Raw genomic sequence first — 22,199 nt, 5'->3', positions numbered from 1 at the left:
TGTTATTTGTCATGATTAATAATCTGAAGTAAACAGTAGTGTTCAGGAAATTATCAATAGTTAGAATAAAAAGTGGACTGATGAATGAAGAAATATAAAATTAAGCCAGCATCAGATGACAAGTTCATGTTCCTTTTTAGATGGATATGTCTACGGTTTTGAACAGGTAATATTAGAAGCCCTACATATAGAGATATAGACAAAAGACAGGCGATGCATTTTGATTTTGAGTTCACTCGTAAAATATATATTTGATTTTGTAAGTTGACCCCCTAACTATAGGAAGATGAACACTACTCTGGAAAAGAGAAATAGATGTATTTAATTATTGCAACATTTCAAATTATTTTTTAGAATGAAAGAAGGAAGGTGACGTGGAATTCTGGAACACATTTTCTAATCAGCTGTCATCAGGAAGGATCAGATGAGATGCTGCTGGTGTGCCATCTTTCCTGCCACATAGTAGCTTTCTTGTCAAAGCAATGGAGTCCAAGACTGATGGTACTGAGCGACTTTTAATCTGCCTTGCATGGGTCAGAGGTGGGTCATGTAACACTTCTAATTTTGCAAGCTCCACTGGCTCCTTACAGGCTTTCAGATTCAATTCAGGTGTTTGCAACCATCTCTTAAGCTATTTATGGTACAGGTCTGGTTATCTGCAGAAACCCCTCCCCCTGTCCCAGGTCTCCATTTGTCTCTGTCCCACTAAACCTGGCAAGATGGATATGTTTTGGATCCCTTCTATGAGACAAGTCACCTTGTGGGATCCAAGAAGCAGATCCTCTCTATCAAGTGCTTTCCCTTTGGAACAGCATATGCTCTGAGATTAAGATGGTCCTGACCCTGTCAGTCTTTCATAAGACCTTGAAAACATGACCTCTACCATATAAGCCTGTTTTGCAATGATTTGGAATATATTTGAAGTGTGGTCTCGGTTTTGCTGTGTGTAATGTGCTTCTGTTTTTGTTTTATTATATTTTCTTTTAATGTTTTTAATCATCCCTTAGCTAACAAGTTCCTATTAATGAGTTGGGCAGCCATATAAATTATTTAAATAAATCATTCATATCAAATATGACAGGACTGATGAACTGTTCAGCCTCGTGTATGCATTTTATAAAATTTTACATTTGTATGATCCAAAGAGAACAACCCTTGTGGATCATTCTCATTGGATCAAAAAATTAAAAAAAAAACATATCAGGAGGTGACCCAAAACACAGATAATTGGGACAACTACTGCTATTAAAGCTATAACTCCAAATTTGCATATATGAAAATCTCTACATTTCCCCCATTGTTTTCTCTATAAAAAGCTTCCACTGGGGAAACTACAGAGGAAATTTTACTATGCAAGATCTGGCTTCTAAGTACTTCTGACAGATATGAAACTATTAATGCACACCCAAATGTACCTTTGCATCGCTGCATGATGGGGTCCCATTCATAACCATCTGTGCATTGCTGCATAGAAAACAAAAAATGAAGAAAAATAGATTAAATGCACTGATGTTAAGCCACAAAATGATTGATGAACTGGCATATTTCCATTCATCACATTACTGCTACATAGGAATGGCTCCAGAGTTTGAAAGAATTATTTCACAGCAATTAACAAAACATTATCACTGTGGAATTCTCAATTCAATCTTTTTATATTCCACGAATCACTTTTAACATCTAGGTTGCTGCATGATCTTCCTGAAATTTTGTTGATAATACTTACAAGACCCTTCAATTGATTTATTTGAAGAATCAAAGATTAATCTATCATTAATGCACCATGTAATTATTTCCTAGGTAGTTCAGTATTTTAATATTTTTTACAATATTTTATTTCTTACTTAAACCTCCCATCTAAGTCAGAACCATGTAGCACTTAACCTAGACCAGCCTTCTAGATTTGAATGGCAGAAAGAATTTTTATCTAGAAAAAGTCCAAGGTTTCAATTTCTGCTTTCTCCATTTTAAAGATGCCACAGAGGCTACAGTATATTATTTTAGAATTTATTCTCCCACCTGGCATCCTCCTCCATCCAATGTTGGATGTTATGTTCCCAAATTGTGATATTAGTAGGGAATCTTGTATCTTTAAGAAGTATCTCATAGTTATCAAATAATAAAACTAATGAGAATTGAAATCCATTCACAAAGACAGCAGCAGATTGGGAAAACTGCTGTTTTGGTACTGAAATAATAACTATCTAGTAAAACTGAGATTTAGATACAGAATTATTTTCTAGCAGGTTTTTCCACATCCACTCCTTGAAAATCACAGATTCTCTGAATGAATAAAAAACAACATTTTTGAAAACACTCTAACATACTAAGTTTTTTCTCTTTTCTTCTCTTTTGTTAAAATATCATCTTTACCGTGAATGTGATAGTTTCATCTGCTTCTTGTGAGTGTCCTGTAGCAAGGAGCAGAGCAGCCAAGACAGCAAAGATGACCATGATGAATCTAAAAAAAAATAGCATTAATTTTTTAAAAAAATATTTGATATATACTCATATAAACATATCGGGTATATCTGAAGACATCTCTACACTTTCCCTGTTGTGTTTGACTACAGGTACCCTAAAGGTAAAGGTCATGTCAACCCTACTAAAACAATAAAACAATTAGTTAGGAGGGAGGCGAATGTAAACTTAGAGAGAGCTTGGGAAGAATTCCATGGATGAGAATCCTCAAGGGGAAAACAACTCAAGAATCTTGGGAAATTTTGAAAAATGAGATTACAAAAGACCAGTCGAGCACAATACCAATGAAGAAGAAAAATAACAGCTCCCAAAAGAAACCAGCATGGCTGCATACAGAATTCTCTGACAAATTGAAAGACAAAAAAGATAAGTATAAAAAATGGAAAAGGGGGACATAACTAAGGCAGAATATCAGGAAATAGCCCAAGCCTGTAAAGATGAAGAAAGGAAAGCTAAGGCTCATAATGAAGAAAGGCTTGCCACAAAAGTAAAAAAAAAACAAAACAAAAAAAGCTTCTTCCAAAATGTTAAAAACAAGAAAAAAGTTAAGGAAACAATTGGTCCCTTGCTGGGAGAAAGTGGCAAGAAGGTGACAAGCAACAGGGAGAAAGCAGAACTATTTAACTCATTTTTTGCATCTGTCTTTACACAAAGGGAAAAAACAGTCCAACCTATCAAAAACAGCACCACAAAAATCAGATTAGGAACACAAGTTGAAATAGAGAAGAAAATGGTAAGTAAGCACCTGTCTACCCTAGACGAGTTCAAATTACCAGGACCGGAGGGATTACACCCCAGGGTTCTGAAGGAACTGGCAGATGAGATCTCAGAACCCTGAACTATATCTTTCAGAGATTCTGGGGCACCGGGGAACTGCCACAGGACTGGAAAAGAGGAGATGTGGTTCCCATCTTCAAAAAAGGAAACTACAGACCTATCAGCCTGACCTCAATACCAGGAAAGATTCTGTAAAAGATAATCAAGCAACGAATTAGCGAACACCTAGAAGTAAACAAAGTAATGGGTTTTGGCAACATGGGTTTGTCAAAAACAAATCATGCCAGACTAATCTTATTGCATTCTTTGACAAAGTGACAAAATTAGTAAGGTAGACCATAATCTACTACTAGATAAAGTAGAAGAATGTGGGTTAGACAGCATCACCACCACATGGATTCGTAACTGGCTGACCAACCACACTCAATGTGTAGTCCTCATTGGAACTGCATCTACATGGAGGGAAATATGCAGTGGATATCCCAAGGCTCTTCAATATCTTCATCAATGATTTGGATGAGGGAATAAATGGGGAACTCATCAAATTTGCAGATGACACCAAGCTGGCAGGAATAGCCAACACTCCAGAAGATAGGCTCAAGATACAGAAGGATCTTGACAAACTTGAACATTGGGCACTATCTAATAAAATGAAATTCAATGGTGAAAAGAGTAAGGTTCTACATTTAGGCAACAAAAACGAAACGCACATGTACAGTATAGGTGGTACCTTGCTCAATAGTAGTAACTGTGAGATCTTGGAGTCCTAGTGGACAACCATTTAAATATTAGCCAGCAGTGTGCAGCAGCTGCCAAAAAAGCCAACACAGTTCTAGGCTGCATAAACAGAGGGATAGAATCAAGATAATGTGAAGTTTAATACCACTTTATAATGCCTTGGTGAGGCCACACTTGGAATACTGCATTCAGTTTTGGTTGCCACAATGTAGAAAAGATGTGGTGACTCTAGAAAGCCTGCAGAGAAGAACAACAAAGATGATTAGGGGCCTGGAGACTAAAACATTAAGAACGGTTGCAGGAACTGTGTATGTCTAGTTTAATGAAAAGAAGGACTAGGGGAGCCATGATAGCAGTGTTCCAATATCTCAGGGGTTGCCACAAAGAAGAGGGAGTCAAACTATTCTCTGAAGGACCTGAGTGTAGAACAAGAAGCAATGGGTGGAAGCTAATCAAGGAGAGAAGCAACTTAGAACTCAGGAGAAATTTCCTGACAATTAGAACAATTAATCAGTGGAACAGATTGCCTCCAGATGTTGTGAATGCCCCAAAGCTGGAAGTCTTTAAGAAGATGTTGGATAGACATTTGTCTGAAATGGTATAGGATTTCCTGCCTAGGCAGGAGTTTGGACTAGAAGACCTCCAAGGTCCCTTTCAACTCTGCTATTGTATTGTATTGTATTGTATTGTATTGTATTGTATTGTATTGTATTGTATTGTATTGTATTGTATTGTATTGTATTGTATTGTATAAAACACTGTTCAATCCTGAGTGTTCAATCCTCTACCTACATGAAAAACAAGGTTCAAGGAGAAAGGTTCTAGTTTTCTGCATGCTGCTAATTACCAGAACAAATATCCATTTAATTGTACAATTTTCCCAGACAGGATTTTACCACTAAGATCTATGTCACAGGAAGAAAGAGCATGGCTAAAAGCACCCTTCTGAATCTAGGTTTTGTAAAGAAAAAAGAAAAAAAAACCACCCGTCATCTAGCTTATTTGATGTCCAGTCATAGGCAAAAGAACCCCCACCCTGCCTACTAATTATATTTAAGTGCACAATATTCATAATGCTGCTGCCAAATAGCATCCATTTGCTAAACAAATTAAAAAGTGATCCACTTCATTGTTAACATTACTAAGATACACACACAGAGATATAATGCTCAAATGACCTGCTCCATCACTGATGTGCTCCATCAGATATGACATGCTCCATCACAAACGGTTTTTAAGAAGAGATTGGACACCCATTTGTCTGAAATGAAATAGGGTCTCCAGCTTGAGCAGGGGGTTGGATTATACAACCTCCAAGATCCCTTCTAACTCTGTTATTCTGTTGCTCAAATATTGGGAGATTTTATGAAACTTGCTCCGAGATAGAGGACAGAGCAAACCTACTTGGATAAATTAAAGGGAAGGGTCCCTAAGTATAAAGTCTAAAGGAAGTTGACATTAGTATATTTCCAGAACTAGAAATAAAAACATGAACATTATAATAAAACAAAACAGATTATGTCCAATATATTATTTAAAGCAACATTATTTATGTAACCACAAGGCACTTTTGTGAAATCCAGATATTTTAAACAGTTAATTTATTTTTAAAAAATTATAGAAACAAACTAAACACCTGGAATCATTCTAAATATGGTATTATAAGTGCTGTAATTAAATATCAAATCTAAACAAACACAGAATAACAATCCAAAGAACAAAAATGAAATCAATCATTTAATCTTTTGTTGGCCAAAAGCTTTCAGTACTATTAAGAAAACTTTCTTGGTTTTAATATAAGCCACACTAGTTCAATTGGTTACTTTGGGCCAGTCCAAAATAGCTCACATGTTGTGGTTGCAGAAAAATTAGAAAGAGGGAACACCTAAATGTAAAGTAGGGTATAAAATAAAATAATGACAATAAAATAAAATACCTTTCCACTGATCGGACTTATTTCCCAATAAATATAAGTAGGATTGCAGTGTGGCAGTGCTTAAAAAAGATCTAATCAGAGAGAAAATCATAACTTTGTGAGGACTAATAGCTTTGAAAACTCAAGCTCTGTGTTTACTCAAATCCCACCTTTGAATACTGTTATAGAATTTGTCTGTGTCTTCACTGGCAATTGAAAGTTGAGTGTCAAGAATAAATAAATGGCTTACATAAGAAAAGAGACACAGGAGACATACATTTTAAATCAATGCCACCCAGCTGGCATTGAGGCTTTAGCACGTAACAGGACTAAGCACTCTTTACTGGCATTGCCAAAGAAGACCGAAGTGCCATGGGGCGAGCAAGGCAGGAGTGAAAAAAAAAATCAAGAGGTACAATAAAAGGGTTTCAGTTGAAAGGTTGCAGTCACCCTCTTAAATGTTTTCAAATAAATATGTAATTAATAACATCTCCCTGGTTTTTTCACTTTGTAGGACACACTAACTTTGCCCTCTGAGTCAATTTCAGTATGTTGCACATACTGTACAGGGCCATTAGGCTGTTTCTCCTCTTCGGAGCATCTTTTCCACTGACAATCTATCCTTCCAGCTCAGTTAAAAAGCTCACATGCTTGCCTTGGTGGGCAAATACAATACTGGCTTTCCTGCCCTTGATCTCATTTTCTCTCATTCACAGGACATAGCAAGGCTTTATGGGATTTTTTAAAATTATCTTTTCCAATATCCAGTTTTCTTCTTTCTATTCTAGTGCAGGGACTGCTTTTGGGATGAACAAACACCATTTCACACAATTCTACCAATATATAGCACACTACTGACTGCTTTTGCCACAATCAATCAAAGTTGTAATTACTTTAAATTACCCTGACTCACAGAAAAGCTGATTAAAATATTAAGAAAGTGATCTGGATATGCACTAACAATAAGAGCAGTTTCTACATTTGGTTCTTACGATAGGTGGTATTCAGCAGTTTGGAGAACTGGTAAATACCAACTCTGACTGGCCCTTGTATTCTATGCCTCCGCAGTCCCAGCTGATCAGGAGGAAATGGGGATTTTGCAGTATCCTTCCCCTGCCATGCCTACCAAGGCATGCCACGCCTACCAAGCCACGCCCACAGAACCAGTAGTAAAAAAATTGAATCCCACCACTGGTTCTTACTCTGTACTGACTGTATCATTTTGAAATAAAGGTGTGGATTAACATGATAGGTAGTGATTCCATACTTGATTTTCTGAGAGTAAAAGCCATTGAACCGAGCAAAACTAACTAAGCAAAACTGACTTCTTAGTAGAGAGGTACTACAGCATTGTGAATATCCCTTGACGAAGAAATATTTAGTTGCCCAAGTGTAACTAAATGTACTGTAACTGTACATTAAATAACTAGCAGCTTAGGGATGCGGTGGCTTAGTGGCTAAGACGCTGAGCTTGTCGATCAGAAAGGTCGACAGTTCAGCAGTTCGAATCCCTAGCGCCGCGAAATTGAATGAGCTCCCATTACCTGTCCCAGCTTCTGCCAACCTAGCACTTCAGAAGCATGTAAAAATGCAAGTAGAAAAATAGGAACCACCTTTGGTGGGAAGGAAAAGTGTTCCGTGCGCCTTTGGTTTTCGTCATGCTTGCCACATGACCACGGAGATGTCTTTCGACAGTCCTAGCTCTTCAGCTTTGAAACGGAGGTTCAAGGTTCATTTTATTTATATGCCGCCCTATTCCCAGCGGGACTCAGGGCGGCGCACAAACCCAAGGAAGGGGGAGGGAAACACAAAAACTACAAAGAGTACAGGGCATTTAAAACAACCAACAGCCACACGATTCGAGAGGGGAAGGGAACTCATCGACCCCAGGCCTGCCGACACATCCAGGTTTTAACGGCTTTTCGGAAGGCCTGGAAAGAGGTGAGGGTCCGAATCTCTGCGGGGAGCTCGTTCCAAAGGGCCAGAGCCACCACAGAGATGAGCACCACCCCCTAGAGTCAGGAATGAATAGCACATATGTGCGAAGGGAACCTTTACCTTAAGGGACTATTAGCATATAAAGTTCTGTTTCTCAATCACAGGGATTTGAAGATGTGTGGACTTCAACTCCCAGAATTCTTTAGAGAATGTGCTGGCTGGGAAATTCTGGGAATTGTAGTCCATCGACTTTCAAGTTATTGAGATTGAGGAACACTGATGGAAAGATAAAGCAATAAAACATGTCTTCCCTTCCTTTAGTTTCAAAAAATTGATTAGCAGGGTGCATAGTAGCAGTGATGGCAGATCTACTCTGTATGAGCACATTCCTTCAATGTGTGCAGCAGTTTGAATGAACTATATGATGTGCACCAAGCTGCTTTTCTCTCTGGAAAAAAGAAGGGAGGGACATTTCAAGCAACACATATAAATAAAACTTCATGAAAAATGTTTTTTTTTCTGTTCATGAGCTTCAAAGTATTTGACACCATCTGGAATTAAAGCCCGAACTTCTGAATTGCTATGGAATTGGATTAAAAAACATATGATCTCACCATCACATCTCCATACCAACTCTTCAGATGTAACATAAAATTGGAAACAAAACTAAGGGTTTTTAAAAGAAGGATGTGTAAAACTAAGAGGGGATCCACCCTCTTGCTTTCCCCCCATTTATATATCATTGATCATTCAGGCAGATGTTGGAACAAGCCCGTTTCTAAATGATTCAAATATTAACTGTTTGCTATATGCAGATGTTTTGGTCCTGTTACAGGAACAGGCAACAGCCCAGGATTAGGAAGTGGTGTCATTTCATGCCTTAGGGATTTACTTTCTGATTTCATGAAACAGTTTTTTTTATCCGAAGGTCATTTCTCATTGACTTCAGCCACTTTCTACCATCCAAGTTGAGCCACCGCCAAATAATTGTTTGTAAATAGCAACAGGCCCTCTGACAAAATTCCGTTGTGTTTCTTATGTATTGACTCTCATATGCAAGCAAAACTGTAGGAAATATTTAAGTGGAGACCTTTAATTGTTGATAAGTGAGAATCAGGGAGAATAAGACGGTTCAAAAATCATATTTCTTTTATGACTCTTCCAGAGTTGATGGGTAGAAACAGTGTTGGCATCATTCAGGGGCATCTTTTTGCAAGGCAGGATGAAAACAAGATGGTGTTAAAGTCCCCCCTGCACATAAAAAAAGGTTTCAATCCTACAGGCACCATCCTGATATTTTTATCATCTCCCTAAACAACACTGAATAGCACACAAATGATGGGCAACCAAAACATTCACAAATGGGGAAAGTCATCTAGTTCAAAAACACTTAGAGAACATTTATTCCCCTTGCTCCAAATTTTAACTGAAGCAAGAAATACCATTTGCAGGAAATTATGCCAGGAGCCAAAGATACCACTAGAAATAGGAAGCTGGCATGCTATAGTGCAAAGCTTCAGCCCCTTACTGCTCTGAGACTTGTTCTTCAATGTTGGGAGGATAAACTTATGGCCTTCAATTACTTAATTACCCAATAAACTGAAAAGTTGATACTTATAATTACAGATTTGTTTACAGATACAGACCATGTATGGATCATTATAATGAAAGATATGTAAAACAAAACATACAGTGTGTGAATGAGATTTGTGTGTGTGTATGTGTGTGTGTGTATGTGTGTGTGAGATGGACTAGAGCTACTATATAAGGGATGCAAAAAGTTTTATTTTTCTGGTGTCTTTCTGTGATCACTCAGATTGGATGGTGGAGAAAATATCATTAAGACAATTAATAGTTAGGTAATTCCAGTCATTAAATATTCAGCTAAAATAGTGGATTGGATACAAGCAGAACTGAAACAGAAAAAAGACAGTAAATCATGTCCTTCATCATGTTGACAGATGCTACTTACCAAAGAAAATAGGTGGGCTGGAATGCGTGGCCCGACAAAACCACGCTCGTCAAAATAGCGGTGATAAAACCGTGTCGCTAAAGCCGCGATGTCATCACCGCGCGTCATCACCGCCATGACAACAGCGCGGCGACAGAAGGGCGCTTTAAAACAGCGCGGCGGCAGAAAGCCGATTTAAATTAAGGTAAGGGTTAGGTTTAGGTTTAGGGTTAGGTTTAGGGTTAGGTTTAGGGTTAGGTTTAGGGTTAGGTTTAGGGTTAGGGTTAGGGTTAGGTTTAGGGTGCTGAGTGTTTCGGAAGGCGCGGATTTGCCCTCCGCGGTTATGTCATCACGGTAGGGTCGCGTTTTCCTTAGCGCTTCGGACGGCGCGGATTTGCCTCCGCACTTATGTCAGCGCGGATAAGGGCTTCGCGGTTTTGTGGTGGAACTGCTGGAATGTTGCAAGTACACCAGATAAGAAGAAAAAAGAGAATTGGAAGAACATCTGAAGGAAAGTGAAGAAGATGCACTGAAACTAGTATACCACGAATAAAACAATACCAGGCAAAACTGATAGCAATAAGACCTGACAATAGCTAAGAAGAGAGGAGTTGAATAAAGAAACAGAGGGGCTAATTCTAGCTGCCAAGAAAAAGCCTTAAGTGCATATAAAGCCAGATTTGAGAAGACAGCACAGACAGCAAATACCACCTGTCCAATGAAGCTGAAGAAACTGCAGACCACCTAGTTAGCTGCTGCAAGAAGACTGTACAGATTGACCACAAATAATAATGGCATGACAAAGTAGCAACAATGGTGCATCGGAAGATCTGCAAGAAACATCATTTGCAGGCAAGCAAGAACTAGGGGGACCACAAAATACAGAAAATAACAGAAAATGAAGAAGCTAGAGAGCACTGGGAATTTAGAATTTCACTAGACAGGCACCTGCCATATAACATTCCAGACTTAATATCTGCTGATAAGAAAGACAAAAAAAGTCTGGATAGCGATGTTGCAGTACCCGGAGATAACAGGAGAGAGAACTGGAGAAAATTATAAAATGCAAAGACATAGAAATAGAAGTAGAACGACTGTGGCAAAAGAAAACAAAGATAGTATCAATAATAATAGGTGCCTTGGGTGTATTCCTAAAACATTTGGACCACCACTTGGATGCCATCAGCATTGATAAACTCACTCCCAGTCAATTACAAAAGGCATCTTTATTTAGAATAGCTTACCTCCTGCAATTATATTTTTAACTCCATCAAACATTTGCCTATGTCAGGTCCAAAGGAAGGACGTGATGGGCGGATAAAAATGCCAGAACCAGTCTAAACATCTGGCTGATTGTTAATGAAGCATAATAATAATATATACATTTCTTCCTCTGGTCCTGAATCACATTAATCCAAGGTCTTGATTAAAAGTCTCTACTGAGCTTATTGGAGGCAGACTTAGAGAAAGGGGAAGAACGGATCTATTTTGTTTTCTACAGATTCAATAGGGAGTGGAGGAAACCATCATATAATCTTGACATTGCTAAACATGACCCCCAAGGAATTTTCTCCCAGAAAAGAAAGGAGAACTTGCCTAATTGTAGCAAACAATATGCTCAGAGAAAAACTGTCATTTTGGCATATTGCCACTGCTATAATCAAGAAGGGCTCTTGATTAAGAACCACTGTTTATACATCTTGCCATATGGCAGGTAAAGCTATCTTCAGGTTCTCCAGAGATTGACAGAAAGTCTCCCAGACTTGGGATGGTATATACCTCCCACTACTGGATGTACACAAGACAGCAAGTGCTTCTAAAGAGCAGGAGTTGCCCAACCCTCAGATGGGTTCTTTATTCTATTCTTCATTCTTCTCCTTTCTCTTACAATATTTCTTTGTTACATTCTGTTTTGTGGGAAGAGAGAGACTTTTTTTTAACTATAGCTGTCCCTCTCTTGTTCAGATTTCTCCAAATTGCAGTGGATTTGGAAGCTCTTTATGAACTTCACTCTTAAAACTTCTGAACTTCTAGAAAGCTTGCTGGAAGCCAACTAACTTTTTTTGTTGGTGCAGCCATAACACCCAATAAGGTAGCATTACTTGAGAATTCTGAAGAACTTTACTTCCCTTATTTTTCATGTTTGATATACCAGCCGATAGTGGGGAGGGGTGGGAGCAACAATGCTCTGTATATCCCACCATAGCATCTATATGGAGGAATTGCAGGGGATTAAAATGGCAGCTAATAGTCCAGTGGTGGGATTCAATTTTTTTTTACTACCTGTTCTATGGGTGTGGCTTGGTAGATGTGTCAGGGGAAAGACACAGTAAAATCTCCATTCCCTCCCCACCCCAAGGGAAGGTTACTGCAAAATCCCCATTTCCTCCTGATCAGCTGGGACTCGGGAGGCAGAGAATAGATGGGGACAGGGCCGGTCAGCGGTGGTATCTACCGTTTTTCCAAACTACTCAAAATTTCTGCTACTGATTCTACATAACTGGTCAGAACCTGCGGAATACCATCTCTGTACTAGTCCCAGTTACATTTTAATCCCCCAGGCATTGGATGCATAGAACCAGTTTCAGATGCCTTACACTCAGTGGTGGTATTATCAACTGGTTTAACAACTGGTTCGGTGATCGCACACTTTGTGTGCATGCACAGTTTGAAGAAATCTTCATCTCCGGTTTCTTCGGAGGAGTAACACAGCTGATTCATGCAGCAATCTGCCTTGCTGCACGAATCAGCTGAATACATAAAGGTAGGGAAATAGTGCAGGAAGGTGGATGGGTCCATCCGATTGTCGGAGCTACTGGTTCACCTGAACTGGTCCGAACCAATAGAATCCCACCCCTGCTTATACTTGACAATGGGGTTGTGAAGGAATGTAGTTCTTACTTTGGCAATAAGAAATGAAATTCAAACTAATCTCACCCTCATTTTGTTTAGTATAAGACAGGATGCAGAGAGATTTTGACAGGCTTTCCAGGTGCTATTATTCTATCCTATACAATGAAGAACACTACTGAAACTCTTGCTTTGACCTTGTCTACCTCAAAGAGCTGACAGACACTGACACCTAAATTCATTGGATAACAAATAAAACCTTGTGCAATGTGTGAAATGGCTCTAATGGACAAGACAAAACCAGAATCTGGACATTTCCTTAAATTATCAATTGCTGATATAATAAGGCAACATTTCCCTTGTACATTTATTGGGAATACAAACACCCATAATTGCTACTCAGCAGAGAGATTACCTATGTGAGATGGGAATTTGAGGAAAAGGAATCAGATTGAAGAAGGCTACATCTTTCCCTCTTGTCAACTTATCTGCATTACATGGTAATAACTGTACAATGTACAATACAATGGCATTTACAATTCTACCTAACTCCACTTGAGACCATTATGGGAAGGCTGAATCCCAGCCAGCTTCATCATTGTCTAATTAATGAAGGGACCGCAGCTACGATATAAACAACTCCCTTTGAATACTGTTGAGTTAGAGATGATGATTCAAATAATTTGAGTGCCAATGTCTATTTTACAAATGTAGCCTTCATTGATGAACAGCAACATGTTAATAGGAAAAAAATGGGCAGGAAATTCAGCATCAAATCTCACTATAGTCTGCTACACTATCAAAAAGCAAGAAATATCATACTATGTAAGTTGATATAGTCCTTAGTTTTTACTCCCATGGAGTTCTCCAGATTTGCCTTATTAATCCAAAAATGTTGTGTACTGCCTGTTCCCACAATGGTTCCTTCAAAGAAACAAATGAGTTTGGACTTCTAGTAAACTAAGACCAGCATCCCAAATCCTGAAAATCCTTTCCCCCTCTCCAAAATTCCCTTGCCCTTTCTATAGGATCTTGCTGCCCCATGTTAGGGGTAGGAAAAGGAAGGGTGTCCCTTGATATAAAAATGATCTAGCTAATATTATCTGCTCTGACTAGCAGAACCTCTACTAGTGTTCAAAGAGGTCCTCCCATGTCACTCACCTTATTTAAGGAGACAGGAGGCTAAAGCAGATAAAAATCAGTTGCTGGAATGAGAGAAGTCTAGTTTAACGAAAAGAAGGACTAGGGGAGACATGATAGCAGCGTTCCAATATCTCAGGGATCGCCACAAAGAAGAGGGACTCAAGCTATTCTCCAAAACATTTGAGGGCAGGACAAGAAGCAATGGATGGAAACTAATAAAGGAGAGAAGCAACCTAGAATAAGGACAAATTTCCTGAAAGTTAGAACAATTAATCAGTGGAATGGCTTGCTTCCAGAAGTTGTGGATGCTCCAACACTGCAGGTTTTAAAAAAGAGACTGGACAACCATTTGTTTGAAATGGTATAGGATTTCCTTCCTGGGCAGGGGGTTGGACTAGAAGACCTCCAAAGTCCTTTCCAATTCTGTTATTCTATTATTTGTGTGATTTACAAAATATTAGCAAATGAAAACAGTTTTAATGGGTCGATTTGAAGGACCTACAGAAGTCCAGCAAAATGAAGTTGCACGAAGTTCAGCTTACTGGCTGTACTTTTTTATTCAAACTTAATTGAATCCTAGAATCACTCAGATTCACATGGGTCAACTCAGGAATCTCCTATTTCTAATAGAATGTCTTACTCAGGTCTCTTTGCTGTCCTGTACCAGAAAGCCTGTATAGCTTCTCTTCTTAGACTGCTGCATGGAGAAGCCAAACTTCTATTCACTCCCAAAAATCTAGGAGTTGAATAGCTCAAAGACAGCCTTGTAGATAAATTCTCCATGCCTAAAGTATCTATGTAGCCCATTATCTGAACAGAAATCTACACAGGCCGGAGAAACTGACCTGTATTAATTTTTTTTTGCATATTGGCACTTGAAAGATATCACCGGGCCTCTTGTCTAATTTTAAATTAAAAGAATAAAAGAAAAATCACGAAGGGAGGGGAATGAAAACTAATGCGAGGAGACCCATGTAGGAAACATGTATCTCCCATTCTGATCAGTAGGACCCTTCCAGGATCTTTGGAAGTAATATTTCCCAACAGCTGTTATAGGTGAGTTTTCTATCCCTTCTACCAGAAATTTCATGAATGAATTGCAAACAAATTTGGGGCTTGTGTCACAGGGTTGAATTTCCTTCTGATGAGTTTTGTCTGTATGAAGTAGCTAAGTAATTAAAGAACCAGGCTAGAAACTGGGAGTCTAAGTTCCAATCCCACCCCAGGCAAGAAGCCAGTCACCCTGGGCCAGTCTCTCTCCCTTTCAACTCTAGCAAGGAAGCAATGGCAAACTACCTCTGAAATCTTGCCAAGAAAACTGCAGGAACTTTCTCAAGCAGTCACCAGGAATCAAGGCTGCCTTGAAAGCACCAAAACCAACCAACCAACCAGCCAACCAACCAGGTTTATATCTAAAAAAGGATGGTCCAGCTGCCTCTTCCCAATTGCCTCTTGCTTGCCTATTAGGTGACTAGGAGAACAGCTGGTGATAATTAAGTGTCTTGAGATTTTAATCCTGTTTGTGTTGGTTTTTTTTTTTTACTTCCCACTTTTTTCCTGTGAAGGAATTCAGGATAGCAGAAATTGTGTTCCTTCATAGTCTCCTTATCTGACTATTGGCCAGAGCAGCCTAGACTGGGTAAGCAGGACAGCCCTAGAAAAATGTACAAGCGGGCCATGTATGTTCAAGTTGTGACCTCTTCAGTTAAAAGCAGCAAGTGATGTGCAAATCTCCTGTCTGCATCAGAGGAGATACTCCAGCAGCCTGATCTAAGGCAACCTCCTTGACTAATCTCCCTTTAAGAGGATCTCAAATAACAAAGCTGGGCAAGAATTCTCCCAAGAACTTGGAGAAGTTGCCAGGCTCAAAATAGCCAATACTTGGCTCAACTGGACCACTTCTCTCTGGCAGCATAAATGGATGAGCTCAGAATAAGGTGGCAGATGTGCGTTCAACTCCTGAAATGTGATTCATGATTTTACCTCTTTTGTAAAGACATGTGGGGGGGCAGAACACCCACAGAACTGACATATAAACAATCAATCTACCAGAACTGATCAATTTACACACACACAAAAGTTTTGGCCACCCTGATGTAAAAAAGATGTGGAGACTCTAGAAAGCCTGCAGGGAAGAGCAACAGAGATGATTAGGGGACTGGAGGCTAACACATATGAAGAACGGTTGCAGGAACTGGGTATGCCTAGTTTAATGAAAAGAAAGACTAGGAGTGACATGATAGCGATGATCCGATATCTCAGGGGCTGCCACAAAGAAGAGGGAGTCAAAAAATTCTCCAAAGCACTTGAGGGTAGAGCAAGAAGCAATGGGTGGAAACTAATCAAGGAGAGAAGCAACTTAGAACTAAGGAGAAATTTCTTGACAGTTAAAACAATTAATAAATGGAACAACTTGCCTCCAGAAGTTGTGAATGCTCTAGTCCAAGGGGTTGGAGTAGAAGACCTCCAAGGTCCCTTCCAACTCTGTTATTCTATTCTATTCTATTCTATTCTATTCTATTCTATTCTATTCTATTCTATTCTATTCTATTCTTCTGCATCCTGTCCCATCTTCTGTATCCTAGAAACCTGTTTCTAGGCTGCGCATACCGGATCAGAAAGGAAGATTTGCTACTTTCCCAGGAATTCACTTCAGTGCAATTGGTTAGTTTTGCAATCGGCAATTTGGTTAGTTGCCGGTTCAGGGGGCATCAGCAGACTTGTACAACGCGATTAATCATGGATACTTTCCCCTCTAAACCTGCACCCCCTGCATTTGCTCTTCCTTGGACGATCCTAAATGTTTTTTATTCTCCCTGCACGAAGATCAGCAACTCATCAATACAATTGTTTTCTGCCTAAGCAGGGGGTTGGACTAGAAGACCTCCAAGGTACCTTCCAACTCTGTTTTTCTATTTTTCTATTCTATTCCTCCGACCCATTCCACGAACACCCGGGGGGCGGGGGGAGAATCAAAACCTCACGCGGGCAAATCTGCCCCGCGACGCGACCTCCTGAAAGATCATCCCACGCGTTCGCACGAGCGTGGAGCAAGCAACCCGTGCAACCGGTGAAACATTGCATCGCACCGCACTGCGAAACTGCCTTGCTTTCTTCTCCCACCGTGTTACCGCAAAGCCCGGCGAGAAAAGGAGAATCCGGAGCGTCTTACCTGCGTCGCTCCAACAACGGGCGTGCGGCGAGGTGGGGAGGGGATTCCCTTCCCGTGCAGGCAGAGCTGCTGCCAAGGGAGGCGGCTGGGGAGAGCGAGCGGAGCAACTCCCTCCCGAAGAGACGCAGTTGAAGGTTAACCCCGCGCCTTCGCCCGGCTCCTCGAGTCACGGTGGGGAAAGCGCTCTCCCCCCCGCGGCCCCCGCTTCCCCTCCCTCTTGATGTTTTGGACCGACTTTAAAAGTTTTAGCTACCGTCAGCATCCGTTTAACGCCCCCTACCGATCTTCTTCTGAGTTAACCCTTTCTGTCGAGAATTTGGCAACGGGTTGGAAAAATTTCTGTGGCTGGTAGAGGTGAAATGATATCTCGTTGGCCTGAACTTTGCAAAGGAACGAAATCGTATTTTAATGTTTGCATGCATGCTACTGAGCAAGGTCCCCCCCCTTTTTTAAACAAGGAAAGGGAACGGCATTCCTGATTTTTAATCTCTCTCAGACATTCCCATTAAGGAAAGCACAGGTAGTCCTCAATTTACGACCACAATTGAGCCCAAAATCTATATTGCTAAGGGAGAAATTTGTTAGTAGCGCTTACTACTTATATACCACTTCACAGTGCTTTATACCTCTCTCTAAGAGGTTTACAGTTAGCATATTGCCCCAAATAATCTGGGTCCTCATTTTATCGATCTGAGAAGGATGGAACACTGAGTCAACCTTGAGTGGGTGAGAATGGAACTGCTGAACAGTCAGTAGTCAGCCTGTGAAAAATGTTCATAAGCCGCTTTTTTCAGTGGTGTTGTAACTTGGTCACTAAGCGAACTGTTGTAAATTGAGGACTACCTGTATTTTACTTAGTTGCAGAAAAGTTCTATCACCACCACCATCTTAATTACTGTTGATGCAATCCACCTGTAATTAATAGAATATGAGTTTATTTTCCCCTAAAATTCCAGAGTTCAGAAGAAAACTCAGGTACTTCTCTGCCCAAATATCTGCAAAACAAAGACAAACAATGGGTGGGCTTGAATGAACCCCAAGCTTTGCAAGAATGAAAAAATATAGTAAAAATAAATTGAATCAGAAAGCTGTGAGAACAATATTGAATAAGCAAGGCTGATCCGAATGTGGAACAGCAGCACATCATTTTGTGGCCTGTCCCCCTTCCTAATAGCCATTAATCAGAACTGTTTAGGTTAACTGGATCTTGCAAATTCAGATGCCTTCTTACTGGTTGGCATTTCAGGAGTCAGCATGAGCATCAGGCCAACCTGTTGATTTTGGAAGGCAAGAATGCTCTGTTTCCCACTTTCCTCTCTTTTTGGTCCCCTCTTTAAGTCAAATGCTGGTTGAATTTTGTTATCCTTTCTCCATGATTACTTAGTAGAAGTAGTTTTGACACAGTCCTGGATCATGATTGCTTTTCCTCCCTGCCAAACAAGTTGGTGAAGCAAAAATTGAGGCTGAGGGGTGCATTGGATAGAGCAGTCTTTTTCAACCTGGAGAACTTTAAGTTGTGTGAATTTCAATTCCCAGCATGCTGATTGGAGAATTCTGGGAATCGAAGCCCACACAACTTAAAAGTTGTCAAGGTTGAGAAAAATTGGGATAGAGGAGGGGTGTCAAACTTGGAGCGTACCATTGTCATCACATGATGTATCACAACTCCCCCCCCCCACTTCGCTAAACCTGGGTTAGGCGTGGCCAGCACAGGACACATCCAGCACGTGGGTTTGACAACCCCTGGGATAAAATGTAGCTGTACTCTCTTGTGGGCAGTAATGATGAGAATAGTGTGTTACATGTGCAGTTCTGAAAGCTTGGGAGCAGGAATGTCTGAAGGAGAGACTAGATGGCATCAACCATCAAGGCTATCATCTTGATTTTTTTTTCATTCCTTGCCTCTTCTGCAGATATTCCTCTTAAGTGATGAGAATGGAGAGCATGTTGAAAGTCCTAAATTAATTTTGTTAAATCCAACAATCCAAGGATTGTTGTTCTGCTTTTAAATGTGATTGTCTGAGGAACATTTATTTTTAAGTTTATTTATTTACTAAGACATTTAGAAAAACAGAATTCAGCATTCAGCAAAAAACTGTCCTTGTGTCTAGTTGTTCTGGTGTGCAGTGCCAATGAGTCCAGAGAATGGGACATGTTCTTTAACACCTGGACAAGTTAAAGAAAGCTATTGATGGACACTCCTGGGGTTATTTACCCTCTCATTAATTGTCATCAATAAGCAAGGCAAAAATCTATCAATCATTCCTGGCTTGGTTTTGATGGAGGGCTAGAAGGCTGGTTTAGCCATCCATTCTATTCTAAAATAGTGCTAAATCCATGTTTAAAATAAATCTATGTGAAGACAATCAACAGAAATAAAGAAAAAAATATTAATTTTTGCAAGAGACATAATTGAAGTTCATCAGTAGGTGATGATCAAGGTGTTGATGGTGACATGCACTGAAGAAGACAGTGCTCATGGAAGAGAAATTTTTGCTGGAAAAGGAGCGATACTGTGGCCAGAGGTTGGAACCCAGATTCATGAAAAGATGGGTTGAGTTGCAATGGAGAGGAGCTTCCAGTGGAGTTGTAGTTTTCTAAGGAATTCTTTCAAAGCTTCTTCTCTTCCACCCACTACAACTAGTATCCTAACTCCATGGAAGTTAAATTAAATCAAAATGACCATGGAAGCCATTGCTGAGCAACTGGAGGGGAAGGATATACCCACATACCTTGAAATGTCCAATGACAACTAGCCAGATGCCAGCTTGACTGCATCATCAACCAACCATCAAGGAGATGGCATAGGAAGGAATCTTTGTGTTGAAGTTAGAGGGATATAGGACGAGCCTTATATGTATGCTTCACCTGATGTTCCAAGTGCTACCTGTTAATGGAATACTTCAGCTCCTTGCTTACCATTTTATGATTTTTTATCTCCCAATCATATTTGGACTGGATGATTTTTCACTGGAAGACCATGGAGGACTTTGAACTGCACAGGGCTACTGGATCTCACATTCAAAAAAGAAGACAAGTTTGCATATTAATGTACTTTTAGGTAATACTTGCATAACATTTTAGTCAACTGGCTATAACAGCATCAGCCTATCCCTTTAGTTGTGTTTTCAAAACTTAAACAAGTTTTATTCTAATTATGTAGCAAATAATGCAAACACAGAATCTGTGTCTACTCGAAGTTGGATAGGGAATTCAAAACAACATCACAATCCTTGACAAGACAGCAAGCAGTAATATAAATCACTTTATATGATGCAGTAAAGTATCCAAAAATAAACCAAAATCATTTTAAAATTTCTTTCTTTTCTATTTCTTCCTACTATGCCCTTAATATTTATCATTAAAATAACTCTTTAACAGAGTTTGATTTTTCAACCAATATATGTGGAAGTTTTTGCAGTACAGTAGCAACCATTAGTATGCTGAGAAAACAAAACAGTAATAAAGGGAGGGAAAAATATGGTAGAAGGAGGAAATCATAATCAGTTTTGGTTATTTCATTTGCCATTGAGCTTCTTAGAACACTTGGCTTATATTATAGGCTAAATTAGGTGAATGGTTTGTGATTCAATATATTGTAGAAATCCAACCATTGAGTATAAGGTTTAAATTGTTACATTAGTACCCCAATTATGATTGGTCTGTTCTTGTTAAGGGATGAGCTGTCTGTCTGGACCCAAAAAGGACAATTTGATTGGTTTTGGATCATCGTGTGTAAATCCAGGCAACTATGTTTTATTTACCAAACTCTAATTTATTACAGTGCACAAATCAGGTTAATGAACCATATTTTGGATTATAAATTTATTGGAGCAGAGGCCTTTGTTTTTGTACAGCATAAAAGGCCACACAGAAGTTAAATACATCATAAGCTTAGCTTGCAACAAAAATCACTCTTGCTACATGGCTTATTTCCTACATATTCTAGAACAACATATTCCAGGTATATAGCCCCACTTCATGGCTGCTCTGAATCTTCTGATTCAAACTGGAATTCTGCAGTTGCAGAACCTGATTATACTATTCTAGTTCTATGGTTGTGGTGGAAGGCAATGCAACAAGTATCTTTGGAAGAAAGCAAATTCAACACTATTATCTGTCTTAATGGTTAGTGATGCTCTGGATGGAATCAGGAAGCTGCATAATCAGCTTGAATATTATCCCAACTAAAAGTCCCAAAACAATCTGGACTTTTCTTGATACAGATAATATTATGTGCAGCAAAACGTATAGCAAAATGTATAAATAAGGAGCATATGGTTACACGCAGCCTGCATACATGTAGATGCCATCCACATTTTTGAAAATATTGCAAAACACAGAAGCCTGTACCAGCTAAAGGAACCAGAATTGTGTAATTTTGGTGCAAATGTAGACTTTATTTTTTACAGATGAATTTTTGAGGCAGCAAGTAAAGTCCCCCATATGGTTACATTAATCCATGCATTGTCAGTTCTATTCTCAAGTTGCAAACTTATTCAAATGAGTAACATTTTTCAATTTTTGTTTTCAGGTTCTAGTCCTTCATCAGTATCTGTTATCTGTAGTGCTTGGCAGGGCTATGAACCAGTGAGTGATCTGGCAAGAATATTCAATGTTAGAAGTGATTCTCCCAGCTTCTCAAAATCTGGGGCCTCAACTATCCAAGTACATATTTATCAAACTGCTCATATATGTTAGAGTGAGATATATGAGCATGTGGGGAGGCCTCACCCTATAAATCTACTTCTGTGAGAGAATGTCAGGACACAACTCATATATTTGAGATTGGCTTAAGATTTAAGGTTTAACTCAGAATGCTGCTAGCAAGTTGCATTTCTGTTTATTAATGATCTGAGAGAAAATTCTGATGTTTCACGAAAGGAATTTAATGTACAGATCTCTTCAAGAGCATTAGTCAAGTTCTGCATGGGAGTTAATTATATACAGACACAAAGGGATAGTTTCTCATATCCAGAGTGAAATTTGTCATATTGAAATTGATTGAATCAAAAGCTGTGAAAAACACCTTGGTGCCTAAGAGGGGCCGTATATTATCTTTTATTGAACAAGCTGCACTGGCAACATAGCAAGTTTTGGAATTATGAAGATGTTAAGAAGAGTGAAACATGAAATTTGCCAAAACATTCAGTCTATTAAAATATCATGTATTAGGATGTAACCTTTTCAAATGAAAAGATATATTATTATTATGAATCACTACTTATAACTTG

At 39.3% G+C, this 22,199-nt stretch overlaps 1 protein-coding gene across 1 annotated transcript in view; it reads right to left on the bottom strand.

Annotated features, from left to right (window-relative positions):
• The window catches only part of EFEMP1 (EGF-like fibulin extracellular matrix protein 1), a 55,078-nt gene extending 37,951 nt beyond the window's left edge, over nt 1-17,127 (bottom strand). Inside the window, exons 1-3 of the mRNA XM_087717504.1 lie at nt 16,966-17,127; nt 2,374-2,461; nt 1,416-1,464 (exon numbers count right to left, since the gene is read on the bottom strand). Coding sequence (XP_087573630.1) covers nt 1,416-1,464; nt 2,374-2,454 — 130 coding nt within the window. The 5' untranslated portion in view covers nt 2,455-2,461; nt 16,966-17,127. The remainder of the gene's footprint in view (nt 1-1,415; nt 1,465-2,373; nt 2,462-16,965) is intronic.
• Nucleotides 17,128-22,199: the final 5,072 nt, after the last annotated feature.

The sequence above is a fragment of the Thamnophis sirtalis genome, unplaced genomic scaffold, assembly GCF_051295495.1.
Source record: "Thamnophis sirtalis isolate CommonGarterSnake01/CBP01778 unplaced genomic scaffold, rThaSir2_p1.2 scaffold_6, whole genome shotgun sequence".
Lineage (NCBI taxonomy): Eukaryota > Metazoa > Chordata > Lepidosauria > Squamata > Natricidae > Thamnophis > Thamnophis sirtalis.
The sequence above is the reverse complement of the archived record's forward strand: the minus strand, read 5'-3'. Positions and strand labels throughout refer to the sequence as shown.